The sequence below is a fragment of the Dictyostelium discoideum genome (genome assembly GCF_000004695.1).
Source record: "Dictyostelium discoideum AX4 chromosome 2 chromosome, whole genome shotgun sequence".
NCBI lineage: Eukaryota > Evosea > Eumycetozoa > Dictyosteliales > Dictyosteliaceae > Dictyostelium > Dictyostelium discoideum.
This window is the reverse complement of record NC_007088.5, coordinates 1,048,362-1,066,548: the sequence shown is the minus strand read 5'-3', so window position 1 is coordinate 1,066,548 and position 18,187 is coordinate 1,048,362. Positions and strand designations below refer to the sequence as shown.

At 23.5% G+C, this 18,187-nt stretch overlaps 6 protein-coding genes across 6 annotated transcripts; 4 read left to right on the top strand and 2 right to left on the bottom strand.

Annotated features, from left to right (window-relative positions):
- Positions 1-2,586: 2,586 nt before the first annotated feature.
- Positions 2,587-4,341, top strand: mgluS (glutamate-tRNA ligase; the record flags this gene model as incomplete). The annotated part of the gene is made up of 1 exon (XM_640303.1): positions 2,587-4,341. One exon carries the CDS (start codon positions 2,587-2,589, stop codon positions 4,339-4,341), a length of 1,755 nt encoding a protein of 584 aa, XP_645395.1.
- A 1,142-nt stretch (positions 4,342-5,483) lies between these two features.
- On the top strand, positions 5,484-7,659 carry DDB_G0271904 (phosphoenolpyruvate carboxykinase; the record flags this gene model as incomplete). The annotated part of the gene is made up of 2 exons (XM_640304.1): positions 5,484-5,737; positions 5,952-7,659. 2 exons carry the CDS (start codon positions 5,484-5,486, stop codon positions 7,657-7,659), a joined length of 1,962 nt encoding a protein of 653 aa, XP_645396.1.
- A 562-nt stretch (positions 7,660-8,221) lies between these two features.
- pscA (hypothetical protein) lies at positions 8,222-9,790 on the top strand (the record flags this gene model as incomplete). The annotated part of the gene is made up of 1 exon (XM_640305.1): positions 8,222-9,790. The coding sequence occupies one exon, from the start codon at positions 8,222-8,224 to the stop codon at positions 9,788-9,790; it is 1,569 nt and encodes a 522-aa protein (XP_645397.1).
- Positions 9,791-9,930: 140 nt separating this feature from the next.
- Positions 9,931-14,359, bottom strand: DDB_G0271928 (hypothetical protein; the record flags this gene model as incomplete). The annotated part of the gene is made up of 2 exons (XM_640306.1): positions 9,931-13,720; positions 13,845-14,359. The coding sequence occupies 2 exons, from the start codon at positions 14,357-14,359 to the stop codon at positions 9,931-9,933; spliced, it is 4,305 nt and encodes a 1,434-aa protein (XP_645398.1).
- Positions 14,360-15,524: 1,165 nt separating this feature from the next.
- Positions 15,525-16,541, top strand: mcfI (mitochondrial substrate carrier family protein; the record flags this gene model as incomplete). Its single annotated transcript, XM_640307.1, has 1 exon — positions 15,525-16,541. One exon carries the CDS (start codon positions 15,525-15,527, stop codon positions 16,539-16,541), a length of 1,017 nt encoding a protein of 338 aa, XP_645399.1.
- Positions 16,542-16,641: 100 nt separating this feature from the next.
- Positions 16,642-18,025, bottom strand: aspA (L-asparaginase I; the record flags this gene model as incomplete). Its single annotated transcript, XM_640308.1, has 2 exons — positions 16,642-17,517; positions 17,594-18,025. 2 exons carry the CDS (start codon positions 18,023-18,025, stop codon positions 16,642-16,644), a joined length of 1,308 nt encoding a protein of 435 aa, XP_645400.1.
- Positions 18,026-18,187: the final 162 nt, after the last annotated feature.

Here is an 18,187-nt window from a genome sequence, read left to right as displayed (position 1 = left end):
CTAATTCTTAGTCTTTTTTTTTAAGGAAAATTTAACAACTTTGTTTTAAAAGTTTATAATTATAAAAAAAAAAAAAAAAAAAAATTAAAAAAAAATTAAAAAAAAAAAAAAAAAAAATTAAAAAAAAAAATATCCCAAAACCTTTGCAAATCTTGAAGGTTGAACATTTTTATATTTTTTGAAATGTGTTTAAAAATTGGGTTTTGAAAGTTTGATTGAAATAAAAGATGCATAAAAGGTATTGTCATTCATCGCTAAATACATCAAGTATAAATATTATCAATGGTAAGGGCAAGCCAAAGCTGAGTGTTGAATTGGTCTAAAAACTAATTCGAAGAAAACCGTGGACTTCTGATGGCGAATGCCATTAGAGGAAAACAAAAAAAATTCCTGAGTATAATCATAAGGTTAAACTCACAAAAAACAAAACACTCGGCAAACTGCAACTATCTCCACCCAATCAAAAACCCTTTTTTTTTTTTTTTGTATATTTATTAATCAGAGTTTATCCATTAAAGGGCATAAATAAAACTATTGGTTATTGTCCTTTAGTGGATAAATAAACACTGATTAATCAATATTTAAAAAAAATAAAAAAAAACTGCAAGTTCATAGTCTATTTTTTTTAATGGTGTCTTAAAAAAAAAAAAAAAAAAATAATAATAATAAAAATTATAATAATAATACAAATTATAAAATAACTATACATTTTAAATTAAAAATAAAACTATTAATTATTGTTTATTTAATGTTCTTTAATGGATAAACACTGATTATTTATCAATATTTAATAAAAAAAAAAAAGGGTTGTTTGATTGGGTGGAGATAGTTGCAGTTTGTCGAGAGTTGGTTGAGAGTTTAATCTTTTGATTATACTCAGGAATTTTTTTTGTTTTCCTCTAATGGCATTCGCCATCAGAAGTCCACGGTTTTCTTCGAATTAGTTTTTAGACCAATTCAACTCTCGAGTTTGGCTTACCCTTCCCATTTATAGTTTTTAGACTTTGTTTATTATTTAACGATGAAGGACAATACCTTTTATGCATCTTTTATTCCAATCATATTTAACAACTTGATTTAATAATTGAACTAATATTAGTTTTATTACATTTTAATTTTTAAATTGTTTTTGTTTTGGGATTCATTATAAATAAAATAAAAAAATAAAATAAAATAAATAAAAAAAAAAAAAAGGTGAGAAAAAATTTGGACCTGGATTTCAGTGCTTGTTAATTAAATTTTTTTAAAAAAAAAAAAATGAGAAATTGAAATTAAAAAATAAAAAAAATAAAAATAAAAATAAAAATAAAAATAAAAATAAAAATAAAAATAAAAAATTACCATATTGTTTCCAATTCTAAAATAAAATAAAAAATAAATATTTAAAGAGTGTTTCTAAATTGTGGTATTTTGTTAAAATATAAAAAAAAAAAAAAACTAATCCAAACCATCAATATTTTGTTTTATAATAAAAAAAAAATTAATAAATATATTTAACAACTTTTATTTATTATTTAAAAATTGTTGATTATAAACTTAATGATCGAGATAATTTCTTCTTGATTTATTTAAATTAATCAATATATTTTAAATAACAGTTTTTCCTTTTTTTTTTTTTTTTTTTTTTTTTTTTTTTTTTTTTTTTTCAAGATTAATCAAAGTTTATCCATTAAAGGAAATAAACAAAATAAATATGAATTTTAATTTTAAATTTTAATGCAATTTATTTTTAATTTAAATTATCTAATAAAGAATTTAAAAATATAGTAATGCTATTATTATTTTTTTTTTTTTTCTTTTTTTTTTTTTTTTTTTAAAAAAAAAAAAGTCCATTTTTAAATATTTTAAAATTAAAATTCATAAATAAAACTATTAATTATAGTCTATTTAATGGATAATTACTGATTAATCAATATTTAAAAAAAAAAAAAAAGGGTTGTTTGATTGGGTGGAGATAGTTGCAGCTTGTCATGAGTTTGTTGAGAGTTTAATCTTTTTGATTATACCCAGGAATTTTTTTTGTTTTCCTCTAATGGCATTCGCCATCAGAAGTCCACGGTTTTCTTCGAATTAGTTTTTAGACCAATTTCAACTCACACGTTTGGCTTACCCTTCCCATTAACAATTTTTAGACTTTGTTTATTATTTAACGATGAAGGACAATACCTTTTATGCATCTTTTATTCCAATCATATATACAACTTGTTTTAAAACTTAAATTAATATTACTTTTATTACATTTTAATTTTTAAATTGTTTTTGTTTTGGGATTCATTATTTTCAATAAATAAAAAAACAAAACAACTTTTAATAAGGTGAGAAAAAAACAAAACAACTTTTAATAAGGTGAGAAAAAAATTTGTATCTAAATATCAACATTTATTAATTTAATTTTTATATTATTTAAAAAAAAAAAAAACAAAAAAAAAGAAATTAGAATTAAAAAATAAAAAAAAAAAATCAGAAAAAACAAAAAAAAAAAAAAAAAAAAAAAAATTTTCAACCAATAAACGAAATGTAAAAAAAATAAAAAAAAATCATTTTAAAACAAGGTGGTGTTTGTTTACCAGAAAAAAAAAAAAAAAAATGATTAAATTTTTAATAAAGCCAACCACTACAACAAGTAAAATTTTAAAATCAACAACAAATATTTTTTCATTAAATTTTAATAATAAAAGAAATTATTCATGTTGTTCAAGTGATAATCATAATCATATTCATAATCATAATCATAATAATAATGAAAATAATAATGAAAATAAAATTAGAGTTAGATATGCACCAAGTCCAACAGGATATTTACATTTAGGTGGATTAAGAACAGCATTATTTAATTATTTATTTGCAAAAAAGAATAATGGTACATTTATTTTAAGAATTGAAGATACAGATCGTACGAGATTCGTTGAAGGATCAGCAAAGAGTTTAGCAGGATGTTTAGAATGGGCAGGTATACCATATGACGAAGGTCCATCAAGACCAGGTGAATGTGGACCATATGTGCAGTCTGAAAGATTACCAATTTATAAAGAGTATGCTGAGAAATTGGTAAAGAGTGGTCATGCATATCACTGCTTTTGCAGCAGTGAAAGATTATCAATGTCACGTATCAATTTAAAGAATCAACATGCAATGTCATTATACGATCGTCATTGTCTAAAATTATCAGAAGATGAAATTCAACGTAAGCTACAGTCTGGTGAATCTCATACAATTAGATTAAAAATCCCACCTGGTATAACCAAATTCACAGATCATGTCAAAGGAACAGTTCAATTTAATAATCAATTAATTGATGATCAAGTATTAATGAAATCAGATGGTTACCCAACCTATCATTTAGCATCGGTGGTTGATGATCATCTAATGGGAATTTCACACATTATTCGTGGTGAAGAATGGTTAAATTCAACACCAAAACATATCATACTCTATCAAGCATTTGGTTGGAAACCACCACAAATGGTTCACGTACCATTATTATTAAATTCTGATAAATCAAAATTATCAAAACGTCAAGGTGATGTTTCAGTTGATTCCTACATCTCAAAAGGTTATTTACCAGAAGCATTAATTAATTTCGTTTCATTTTTAGGTTGGTCACCATCAACATCAACAACATCATCAACAACAACAACAACAACAACAACAACTGATCAAGAAACAAGTTCAAAAGAAATATTTACACTTAAAGAATTGGTTGAATCATTTTCATTAGATGGTATTAATAAGAGTGGTAGTGTTGTTAATATGGAGCGTTTAGATTGGTTAAATGTTAATCATATTAGATTACAAATTGATGATCCATTAAAACAAAATGAAATTTTATTAAAAATTAAAAATCAATTATTAGAATATTTTAATAATAATAATAATATAGATTTTAAAAAAGAAATTGATACAGAATATTTATTAAAATCAATTAACTGTGTTAAAGAAAGAGTTCATTTAATTGAAGATTTTAATAACTTATTAAAACCATTTTTTATTGATCAAATCGATTATACAACTGAAGAAGCAATTAAAATGAAACAAAAAGTTTGGAAAGGTGATGATTCAATTAGAAATATTGAATTTGTAATTAAAAGATTACAAGATCTTCAAGATTTTACAATGGCAAATGTTTATAAACAATTACAATTAACGTGTAGTCAAGATATTTATAAAGATCAACAATTAACTGAAAAGGAATTAACAACTAAAACAAATCAATTAATGAGTAATTTACGTTACATTTTATTAGGTTCACCTGTTGGTGGTGGTATACCATTAGCAATTGAAACTTTTGGTAAAGATAAAACTATTAAAACTTTATTAAATGGTTTAAATTTAAATAAATAAAATTAATTTAAAAAATTTTTTTTTTTTTTTTTTTTTTAAATATATTAATTAAGTTTAATTTATAAAATTGTTATTCAAACTTTTAACTTGGTTTCATTTCTTTACAAAATTCAATTGGATTTCTATTTCATTCTAAAAAATTATAAAATAGTTAATTGAATTTAATAAAAAAAAATAAATATAAAAAAAATAAAAAAAAAAAATTAATATTAATATTGGGGTTTTTATTAGTGGAATGTGCCAAAAGTAATTGTAGTCCTATACTTGTTTTTTGAAAATTGGTAATATTAATCAAATAAAAAAACAATTTCTTTTTTTTTTTTTTTTTTTTTTTTTTTTTTAAAAAAAATTCTGTTTTAAAAGAAAAAAAATTGGATAATTTTAATCAAATAAAAAAACAATTTCTTTTTTTTTTTTTTTTTTTTTTTTTTTTTTAAAAAAAATTCTTTTTTTATTTAAACACTTTTTGAAATTAATTAATATATTATAGTTTTATTTTATAAATTCAACTAATGAGGTAAAATGTGATAAATAATATATCAATTTATTTTTATTTTTATTTTTTTTTTTTTCTTTCTTTATAAATAGAAATGAAATTTCCTAATTAAAAAAATATATTAAAAATAGAAAAAATGAAATTTTTACAACATAAATAAACAGATATTTAATTTACTTTTAAAGTAATGTGGGTGATCTAAGTGTTTAATTTTTTTTTTTTTTTATAAATTTTTTTTTTAATTTAAAATAATCAAATTTCGACAGAAAATTGTCTGATATTTTTTTTTTATTTTTTTTTATTTTTTATTTTTTTTTTTTATTTTAATTAAAAAAATTAAAAAATTGAAATTTAAAAAAAAAAAAAAAAAAATTATCATTATTAAAATTAAACTATCCTTTTTTTTAAAATATTTGATTATTAAAAAAAACATATAAATTATTTAAACAAATAATTAAAAAAAAAAAAAAAAAAAAAAAAAAAAAGATATAAAATAAAATAAAATAAAATAAAAAAATAATAATAATAATAAATTTATTTGTAACAGTATATTAATAATAATATTATTATAAAATATAAAATTAAAAATATAAAAATATAAAAAATATAAAATAAATAAATAAATTTAAAAAAAAAAAAAAAAAAAATGTTAAAAAATTTTATTCAAAAAGGTAAACTTATAAATTCAATTTCATCTTCATCATCATTTCAATCATCAACATTTTTAAATAATAATGGATTTAATAGTGGTGCATGGGTTGGTAGTAGATTCTTTTCACTTGAACAATTAAAGAAAAAAACAAAAAATCAAAAATTAATTAATTGGGTAGAAGAACAAGCCAAATTATGTAAACCAGATAACATTTATATTTGTGATGGTAGTGAAGAAGAATTTAAAAAGTATGTATCATCATAATTTTAAAATTTTATTATTAATATATAAAATAATGAAGAAAAAAAAAAAAAAAAATCAAAAAAAAAAAAAAAATCTTAAAAATTAAAATTTTATATTAATTTTATTATTTCACTGGTCAAAAATTTTAAAATCAAAAAAAAAAAAAAAAATAACAATAATTCTTAAATTATTTATTTATTTATTAAAAATTTAATTTAGATTTACAGATGATATGGTTAAAAGCGGTACATTAATTAAATTAAATTCAAAAAGACCAAATAGTTTTTTAGCAAGATCAGATCCATCAGATGTTGCAAGAGTTGAAAGTAGAACATACATTTGTGCAAAGACCAAAGAAGATGCAGGACCAACAAATAATTGGATGGACCCAAATCAAATGAAACAAACTTTGAAACCATTATTTAATGGTTCAATGAAAGGTAGAACCATGTATGTTATGCCATTTTCAATGGGACCATTGGGAAGTGATATTAGTCATATCGGTGTACAAGTTACCGATTCTCCATTCGTTGTGTGTAATATGAAAATAATGACACGTATGGGTGATAAAGTTTTAAATCAAATTAAAGAGAATGATGATTTCGTACCTTGTTTACATAGTGTTGGTGCACCATTGGCAAAAGGTCAAAAAGATTCCCATTGGCCATGTAATCCAAATAAATACATTGTACACTATCCAGAGGAGAGATCAATTCAATCATTTGGTAGTGGTTATGGTGGTAATGCATTATTGGGTAAGAAATGTTTCTCACTTCGTATCGCTTCATCAATGGCAAAGGAGGGTGGTTGGTTAGCTGAACATATGCTCATTCTTTCATTGACCAATGACAAGGGTGAAAAGAAATATATTGCAGCTGCATTCCCATCGGCATGTGGTAAAACTAATCTCGCCATGGCAAATTCAGTTCTCCCAGGTTATAAAGTTCAAGTTTGTGGTGACGATATCGCTTGGATGACCATGAGAAATGGTCAACTCTATGCAATCAATCCAGAGTTTGGTTTCTTTGGTGTTGCACCAGGTACTTCTGCCTCTTCAAATCCAAATGCTTTGGCTGCAATCTCAAAGAATACACTATTCACCAACGTTGCCTTAACACCAGATAATGATGTATGGTGGGAAGGATTAAGTTCACCACCACCAACTGCAATCGATTGGTTAGGTAATGAATGGCATCCAAATGGTGAAGGTAACAATACATTTGCCGCTCATCCAAATTCACGTTTCACTGCACCACTCTCCCAATGTCCATCCATTGATCCAGAATGGAATAATCCAACCGGTGTACCAATCTCTGCAGTCATTTTCGGTGGTAGACGTTCATCCACCGTTCCATTGGTTTATCAAGCATTAAATTGGAAACACGGTGTTTTCATGGGTGCTAGCACTGCATCAGAATTAACTGCCGCTGCCGAAGGTACCGTTGGTACACTTAGACATGATCCATTCGCTATGTTACCATTCTGTGGTTATAATATGGGTGATTACTTTGCTCATTGGTTATCAATGGAACAAAAAGCCGGTTCAAATGCTGATAAACTTCCAAAGATCTTTTATGTCAATTGGTTTAGAAAGAACAAGACCTCTGGTAAATTCTTATGGCCAGGTTTTGGTGAAAATGTTAGAGTCTTAAAATGGATCTTTGATCGTTGTAACTCTACTCTCGATACAACCGATGGTAAAGCAACTCAAACTCCAATCGGTTTCGTACCTTCAAATAATTCAATTGATCTCAATGGTTTGGAAATTAATAAATCTTCACTCAAAGAATTATTTAGTTTAAATAAATCTGAATGGTTACATGATCTTAAAAGTATGAGACAATTTTGTCAACAATTTGGTGATAGATTACCAAATGAAATTAAAAATCAAATGGATCAATTAGAAAATAGATTAAATAAAGATTAAAATAAAAATAAATAAAAAAATATATAATTAATTATAAAAAATTATTATATATGTATAAAAATAAAAATAAAAATAAAAAATAAAAAATCCATATCCGACCTATTAATAATCTGTCTATTTTTTTTTTTTTTAAAAATTTATTTTAATCTTTATTTAATATATTTTTTAATTTTAGTTTTATCTTTTTTTATTATTTTTTATTCCTTTTTTGTTATTTTTAAATAAATTTTTTTATCCATTTTTTTTTTTTTTTTTTTTTATACAAAAATGGTTAATTGATTGCTCTAAAAAAAACCCTTAATAAAATTGTAATTTTTATATATTTTTTTTTTTATTTAAGTTAATTTTTGTTTTTAATTTTTTTTTTTTCAAAATAAAAAGGAGTGGAATGTTAAAAAAATAATAATGTAAGAATAAATTTTAACCCATGAAAATAATTGGATTTTTTTAAAATCCCATCATTTTATTTTTTTATTTAATTTTTTACCTGGGGATATTTTCGATTTTTTTTTTTTATTTTATTTTATTTTTTTTTTTTTATTTTTCAATTCTGAATAAAAAAATGAAAAATTATAAAATTATAACATTATTATTAATTATTTCAATATTATTTAATATTATTAGGTCAAATAAAATTTCTTTAAAAGATAGTGATAGCGGAAGTAACGGTAATCAAGATATTCAAATTTTAATAAATGATATTTTAAATAATTGTTCATCAAGTGAAAGTAGTTCATGCTTTGGTACACAATGGGGTGTTGTAGCAGATATTTATACACCAAGTAATGGAGAATTTACAAATATTTTCAGTTTAAATGAATTACAAGCATTTACACCAGCAAGTAATACAAAATTATTTACAACAATTAGTATTTTCTATACATTTGGTGAAGATTTCAAAGTTTTTACACCATTTTTTACAGATAAACCATTTAATAGTGTTAGTGGTGGTAGTAGTAATAGTGAATTAGATTTCATTTGTGTCAAAGGTATGGGTGATCCATCAATGTCAATTGATAATTTAATTGAAGCAGCAAAATTCTTTTCATCAAATCCAACAATGAAAAAAGTTAATAAATTATTATTGGATACTAGCTTCTATAATATTGGTAATGGAGTTGATGGTAATATTCCAAGTGCTTGGGAATGGGAAGATTTAACTTCAACCTATGGTTCAATTCCAACACCATTAATTATCAATGAAAACACAATGGATATTTATATCACACCTTCCAATGTCATTGGTGGTAAACCAACTGCATCATTTAAATATTCTGGTGAAGATAAATATTTACCAGTTATAATATTAGCAACCACCACCACCACAAGTAATAGTTCAACATCAACATTAAACTATTCATTTAAAATGTCAAGTCAATCAATTTATATTACAGGTAATTGTGATATTAATGGTGGAATTCAAATTATTACAGTACCAATTTTAGATCCTGAGCAATACTTTTTAACAGTATTCTCAGCATTGTTGGAAGATGGTGGCGTTGAAATTAGTCAAACAGCTATTGGTAGTTGTAATTACACTGGTATGGATTATAAATCATTTGAAGTGATTTCACCCGAATTATCAGAAATGTTAAATTATACATTATTAACATCAAATAATTTATATGCTGAAACTTTTCTCAGACAAATGGGCACTTTTAATTCAGCAGCTTCTGAATCAACACCAACTTATCAAGCTGGTTTAGAATATATTCAACAAACATTATCAATTCCAACATCATTATATACTCAAGTGGATGGTTCTGGTTTAAGTAGAAATAATTTCATTACACCAAAATCATTAATAACAGTTATTGAAAATGTTTATACAAATGTTGGTGATCCACAACATGACTATATCTCATATTTACCCGTTGCATCATTATCAGGTACCCTATCGAAACGTTTCATTAATACACCCGCCAGTGGTATAGTCCATGCAAAAACTGGTTCAATGACTGGTGTTAATTCTCTAACTGGTGTCATTTTACCAAATGGTCTTTCTGATGATCAACAAAATTCAATATTCTTTTCAATAATTGCAAATAATAGTCCTGCTCAAAATACTGATATAATTGATATAATTGACCAAATTGTAATTTTATTAACTAAATTTATTTTATCATCTTAAAAAAAAAAAAATAAAATAAAATAAAAAGATAATTAATTTTGTTGTTTGAGAGAGAAAAAAAAAAAAAAAACATATATGTAAATTATATTTCATTTTTTATTTTATTATTTTTTTTTTTTTAAGATGGATGATAAAAATTGTCAATTTAATTTTGAAAAACTATCAACACAATCCAATAAATTTTCTAAAAAGTTAAAATAGCTTGAAACATAACTATTATCTGGAGAGGTCATATGAAAAAGAATATCTTGATTTGTCCAATCCGAATGAAGTTGTTGTAAATCTCTAACATCTTGTTTAACATCTCTAAAGAATTTATAAGGAAAATGATGGAGTTGATGAAAAAGTTGTGAACGTTTGAAACAGAATGAACCCAATTCATATTCGATTGATTTTGGTTCATCTTTGGTGGTACCTTTTAAACGTTTTGGATTTTCAAAATAACCACTCCAAAAATCATCGACATCATAGGATCTACCAGAGAAATAGATAATGATGGTAACATTATGTTTGGCTTTATTACATGATTTACATTTTCTACCTTCATAATCATATTCTGAAACTTCGGCAGAATGAAGAAATGGTCTATGTGTGATATCATGTAAATATTCATCATGCCACATATTACCCAATACCAATGCTTCCTTTTTACTAACGATAAAACTTTTAACTCTATTAATTGCATCCAAGAAATATTCATCCTTATCTTCAATCACTGCTCTTGAAAACTCTTCATCAACAATACAACTAATTACATATTGAATAAAGATTGAAAATGATTCTTTAATGGTAAACTTTTTAGAAAACTCTTTTAATACTTTTTCTTTAATAAAATTTGGATCTTGATGAGTTTGTTGTTGTTTCATTTGTTGTTGTTTTTGAAATTCTTTCATTTTTTTCTTATTTTCAAAATCATCCTCATCAAATGATGATGGTGATAATAATGATGATGATGTTGTTGTAGTTGTAGTGGTTGGTTTATTATCATCATGATCATGATAATCTTTATCATCTCTTTTGAAATAATCTAAAATACTTGATGATCTTTTAGTTGAACCAGATTGTGGAGTATAATAAATTGGTTCATTTGTATCAATATCAATTGGTCCTTCTTTAATTTTTTCTCTTTCTTTAATTTTAGGTTCATAAAGAATTGAAACTTCTTCCTCTTCTTCTTCTTCTTCTCCCTCCTCATTATCCTTTTCATCATTTATTATTATTTTTCTATCTCTTCTTCTCGATTTTCTTTTTAATTCCTCTTCTTCACTTGAACCATCAACATCTGAACCATTCTCAACTACAAAATCATCAATTTGATAGGTATCATCACCTCTTTCCTCATCACTTTTATCTCTATCCATAAAGAATTGACCTCTAGTTCTCTTCTTTCTTGGTGTTGAAACTCTTCTTGGTTTCTTCATTACAATTTCTTCATCATCACTATCACTTAAAATATTACTTTTACCAATATGTAAAGATGATGATGGTTTTGTTGGTTTAACTTTTTTAATAGTTGATGTTAATGTTGTTTGTCTTAATCTTTTATATGGCTTATGGTTAGGTTTGTTATTGGTATCACTATCTTCATTATCTGATATTATAACACCACTTTTATCAGCAAACTTTAGTTTTGCTTTTCTTTTTCTTTCATCACCACTACTACCACCACTACTACTATCACTATTATTTCTACGATTTTTATTTGGTGATTTTTCATTTTTATTTGGTATTAAAGTTAAATCATTATCTATATTTACAATGGCTCTATGTGGTTGAACATCAATATCATTATCTAAATCAACATCTGTAACAAAATCACTATTTATTTTATTTGGCGATGTTATTTTGGTTGATGTTTTATCGAAATAATTGTCAATTCTATTATTATTATTTTTAACCAAAGAGAATAAATGAGCTCTAACTTCAGGATCAAATGTTTTTGATGGTTGGTGTGTTGGTGAAACATTTTCAAATTGTAAAACTCTTTTCTTTGGACTATTTTTTGTAAAATCTTCCCATTGTCTATTCTTTTTAATTCTTTCTGAATCATCTGTTGACATTAAACCTTGTTGTTGTTGTTGTTGTTGTTGTTGTTGTTGTTGTTGTTGTTGTTGTTGTGTTTGATGTTGTTGTGTTTGATGTTGTTGTGTTTGTTGTTGTTTTTTAGGTGGTGTTTTCACAGGTTGAAAAAAGTTTGTTATCTTTAAATTATTATTATTATCATATCTTTTTGAATCTAAATTTATAAATTTAGATGAATGATATTCATAAAAATCATCACCATTTTTATTATCAAGTATTTTATTTTCTCTATTTTTTTTATCCTCTAAAAGTATTGCCATTGTTTCATTATATCTATCTTCATCATCATTATTTAAACCTATACCACTACTTTCCTCACCATCAATTTGATATCCGTTACCATTATTATTATTGCTATTGTTATTGTTATTGTTATTGTTATTAGTACTACCAATAGTTATATTAATATTGAAACTACTAACATCACCATCATTTGAATCACCAAAAGTTGCAATGATTGAATTAAAATCTTGACTACTTTTAAAATATTTTTGACTATTACTTTCTTCTTGACTATAAATATTAAATGGTTTAGCTTTTTCTTCATCTTCATCTTCATCAAAATCCAAATTAAATGAATTATTTTTACTATTATTGTTACTATTATTTTTGCTACCATTACTATTACTACTACTTTTCTTTTTCTTTTTATTATTATTATTATTATTATTATTATTATTATTATTATTATTATTATTATTATTATTATTTTCTTTTTGTTCTTCTTCATCACCTTTTTCGTCATCATCATCATCATCATCATCATCATCATCATCATCACTAATTTCAATTTTATGTAATCTTCTTGATTTTTTTCTTTCTTTTTCTTCTAATAATTTTTTAATTGCTTCACCTACACCATTTGAATTATGATTATTAAGATCCATTTCAATTGCTTGAGTACTATTTTCAACCAATTTATTTAATCTATCAATTGTTTTCTTATGTTCTTCTGATGTTGGTTTATATTGTGTACTTTTACTGTTAAATGTTGAAGATGAAAATGAAGATGATGAAGATGAATATTCTTTTCTGTAACTATTATGACTATGTCTACTACTACTACTTGGTATATCAAATACATTTTCATAGATTTTTTCAGCTTCTTTTCTTTTTTTGGGTGAAGTAGCTATAACCACTGGTTCTTCATCATCATCATCATCTTCAATTATTGTCGTATCTTTCTTCTGCTTCTTTTCTTTTCTTTCAACTGATTTATCAAAACTGGTATTATTATTAAATTTTTTAAATCCACTATATTCATTTTCAATTTCATTTTCATTTTCTTTTTCTTTTTCTTTTTCTTTTTTAGTTTTATTTATATTTATATTTACAATTTGATTTATATTTTCATTTATATTATCATTTATATTTTGATAATCATCGACATCACCATCATCACGGTCATCATCATCATCATCTTCACCATCATCACAGTCATCACTATTATTATTATTTTGAGAGTTATCACTTTCTTGATTTTTTAAAGAACCTGTACTATTACCTTTCTCCAATACAATGGTATCATATAATAATCTATATTTTGCTTTATGGTTCATTAAAACATCTATATATTGGTCTTGACAACAAAATGCATTCATTGGGAATTGTAATCTCTTTTTATATTCAGAGATTGGTTGAACGGTACAATGAACTAATCTTTTAATATTTTCAACTTTCATTATATCTGTATCTTTACTTGGTATTAATTCTTTTTGACTATGAAATGGTTTTCTACCATTTGGAGTCTCTTCTGGTCTATAAATTTTAATTAATTCCACATAAGATATTCCATTAATTCTATTCTCAAAAAATGATGATATCTTATAAATTGATGATGAAGAAACTCTTTTTTTTATTTTTTTAATTATAAAAAAAAATAAAATAATAATAAAAATAATAAAAAATTAGTAAATGTAAATATAAATGTGTATGTATGTATGTATGTATGTATGTATGAATCTAAACTTACTTTGTATCTTTATCAGAGAATTTATTTAACATTACAGTTAAATCTGTATAATACTCGATTCCTTCAAATTTTAAACCATTATAAAATTCAAATGAATTTATTGTTGTTATTTTTGCTCCAATCCATGGTGTTTTATTCTTTGGTTTCCAAAGTTTTTCATTATTGTTTGTTGTTGTTGTAGTTGTAGTTGTTGTCGTTGTTGTTTTAGTTGGTGTTAAGTTTTTATTATTGTTATTACTATTATTATTATTATTATTATTATTATTATTATTATTATTATTATTTTCAATGGGAGTTGGCAATGAAAAAGTATCTTGTTGAGTTTGTTTTTTTAGTTTTTCATTTTCATTCTCAAAATAATTTAAATCTGATTCATCCATATATTTATCTTTTTCTATATCATTATTATTGATGTTTTCACTTTTATTATTATTATTATTAAAATTGTTTTCTTCTTTGTTGACCGAATTATCAGGAAATTTATTTGTGTTTTGGTGAAAAAGTATTAAATTCATTTATTTTTTTTTTTTTTTTTTTTTTTTTTTTTGAAAATTTTTTTTTTTTATTTTTTAATAAATTTTTTAATAAATAAAAAAAAAAAAATAAAATAAAAAAAAAAAAGGAAATCTTTATAAAAATAAAAAAATGAAAAAAATGAAATATTATCTTTTTTCGCAGAATTTTAAAAAGAAATATAAATCATTTTTTTTTATATTTTTTTTTAAAATTCTTCGAAAAAAGATAATATTTTTTAATTTACATTTAATCAAAAAAAAAAAAAAAAAAAAAAAAAAAAAAGAAAAGAAAAAAAAAAAAAAAAAAAAAAAAAAATTTGGAGATCTTTATAATAATTTTTATTATTACAATAATTAAAAAAAAAAAAAAATTTTAAAAAAATAAAAAAATAAAAAAATAAAAAAATAAAAAAAATGAAATTAAAAAAAAAAAAAAAAAAAAAAAATAATATTAAAAAAAATAAAATTAAAAAAAAAAAAAAAAAAAAAAAAAAAAAAAAAAAAACTTGATTTGGAATATTTTTTTATTTGTCATAAATGATTTACAATTGGTCCTTAAATATCTAAAGAACTCATAACCATTAATTTCAACCAAAACTATATAAAAAAAAAAAAAAAATTAAAATGTTACTACTAAGAATTTCATTTAGTATTTTACTATATTTTTTATTTTTAAGTAAGTTCACAAAACAGAAAAAAAATAAAAAATAAAAAATAGTAATAAAAAAAAATAAAAATAAAAATAAAAATTAATAGAAAAAAAAAAAAAAAAGATTTAAAAGTATAAAAAAAAATAAACATAAAAAAAAAAAAAAAAATAAAAGTAATTTAATTTATTTAAAAAATAATAAATAAAAAAAATAACAAATAAAATAAAACAATTAAAATATAATAAATTAAAATAAATTAAAATAAATAACGAATAATTGAAAAAAATAAAAGAAAGAAAAAAAAATAACGTTTTTCTATATTCAGAAAATTGGGATACTAATTAATTTTTATTTATTTTTTTTAATTATTTATTATAACTAATTATTTTATAAATTTTATAAATTTTTTTTTTTTTTTTTTTATTTATTTATTTTATTTATTTATTTTATTTTATTTTTATTTATTTTTTTATTTATTTATTTAAAAATAAAACTATTTAGATATAATATATAATATGGTAAATGGTGAAGAATATGTAGAGACTCCAAATTTAATACATGATGAAGAAACTAGAAAAGATGTAAAATTCAATTTAGGAATTGAATTATTAGCGGGTACACTAGCGGGTGTATCATCTTGTATTTTATTTTATCCATTAGAATGTGTAGAAGCGAAACTCCAAGTACAATCATCTTCAACAGCAGTAGCGGCAACAATGTTAGGTTTAAAAAAGAATGGTGGTAGTGGTAGTGGTAGTAGTAGTAGTAGTAGTATAAGTCATCAAACACCAAATGGACCAATAGCAATGGCAAAAAGTATATTAAGAAATGAAGGATTTAAAGGATTTTATCAAGGCGTAAGTCCAACTATATTAGGTAATGCAGTTAATTGGGGTGTTTATTTCTCAATCTATAGAGCAACTAATCATTGGTGGAATTCAACCGATATCAATGGAAATCAATATCAAGGTCCTGCTTGGGTTGGTCATTCAGTATCTGCTATTACGGCCGGTGTAATTACAACGGCAATTGTTAATCCATTTTGGGTGTTAAAAATTCGTTTAGCAACCTCAAAGAAATATTCAGGTATGAAGCATGCATTCCAATCAATTCTAAGATCTGAAGGAGTTGGTGGTTTTTGGAAAGGTGTTGGTGTTTCATTTATTGGTGTATCTGAAGGCTTATTTCAATTTGTATCTTATGAATATATTTTAAATCAAATGAAAGAATCAAATTTAAAAATGAATGGTGGTGAATTATCAGTTGGAAATTATTTATTTGCAGGTGGTACAGCAAGATTAATTGCAGGCGTTTTAACTTATCCATATCTATTAATTAGATCATCACTTCAATCTGAAACATGTCCATATAAATCAATGTCTGAAGCAGTTAAAGGAATTTATAAAACCAATGGTATTAAAGGATTTTATAAAGGAATTGGTCCAAATTTAGCACGTTCAATACCACCAGCTGCATTCATGTTATATATTGTTGAATTCTTTAGAGATACTTTAACAAATTTCTCTCAATAATAATAATAATAAAAATCAAATTATAGTAATTTTTTTTTTTAGATTCGCTTATCATCTAAATTTTATTTAATATATTGTTGTTTATTATTTATTTATTTCTTTAATTTATTCTTTTTGTTGCTTTTCTTGTTAATTCACCACGTAAATCGATTTCCATTAAAGATTTAACTTGTTCTTTTGGTATACCTAAACCTAATAACCAACCTAATTTAGTGGCAGCAGTTTCAACAGTCATATCATAACCACTGATTGCACCAGCGTCTAATAAACTTTTACCGGTTGCATATTGTTTTAAATTTACAGAACCACGTAAACATTGAGAAGTAACTATAACAATGACACCACGTTTGACAGCAAGAGTGATTGCTTCGAGGAATCTACTTTTCTTTGCAGGTGCGTTACCAGAACCGTAGGATTGCAAGATCAAGCCTTCTAATGGCTCAGCTAATAGATTTGTGAAAGTTTCATCACTGAAACCAGGCACTAGATGCAATACTGCTATATTCTTATTAATGGTTTCGTGTACACGGAATCTGCCCTTTGGCTGATTCAACACCAAATCATAATTTATATTAATCTCCATACCCAATGTTGCCAATGGTGGACAGTTGGGTGACTCGAAAGCATCCAAACTCCATGAATCAACTTTACGACTTCTACAACCACGTAATAGATTATTATTGAAAAATACACAAACCTCTGGTAAATCAACTTTACCAGCAAATATAATCGCAGTCAATAGATTTCTTCTTGCATCATTAATTAACTCTGCAAATGGGATTTGTGAACCTGTCAATATCACTGGTTTACCCAAATTCTCCAACATAAATGATAATGCACTTGCTGTATATGCCATCGTATCTGTACCATGTAATATTACAAATCCATCATAATCATAATAATTCTTTTCTATTAAATGACAAATCTTTATCCAATCTGAATGTTCCATATCTGATGAATCAATTGGTGGATCAAACTAAAAATATTTTAAAATATTAATAAAAAAATAAATATTTAGCGGCGCTATAGCTACTATATAAAAATAAACATACCTCTGTAATTGTATAAGTTGGCATATCTAAAGATTTCATTTCAGGTAAACCTTGTAATTGTTGTTTTAGATAATGTGGTTCAGGTCTTAGTGTACCAGAGACTGGATCTCTTTTCATACCTAATGTACCACCTGTATAAATTATGAATATATTACCTCTCTTTTTTAAATAGGCTGAACTTTGTAATAATGTATTGGTTTTTGATGATGACGATGCTAAATTATTAATTGAAATATCTTCAAAGATTTTATCATCACCATCGTTAATATTATTATTATTACCACCATGATTTAATATATTCATATTACCACTTGTTATACCATTTGAACTTGCTGTTAATGTATTATTATCATTATTATCATTATTATTATTACTATTATTAAGATTTGTAGAGGTTTTTAATGTTGGAACAATTTTTAAAATATCAACCATTTTTTTTTTTTTTTTTTTTTTTTTTTTTTTTTATTGTATATTTTATTTTATGTGTATTTTTATATAGTGTTAGGGGAAAAAAAAAAAATTATATCTTTTAAAATTATAATACTTTTTAAAAATATCTAATATTAAAGTACAAAAAGGGTTGCTTTAAATAAA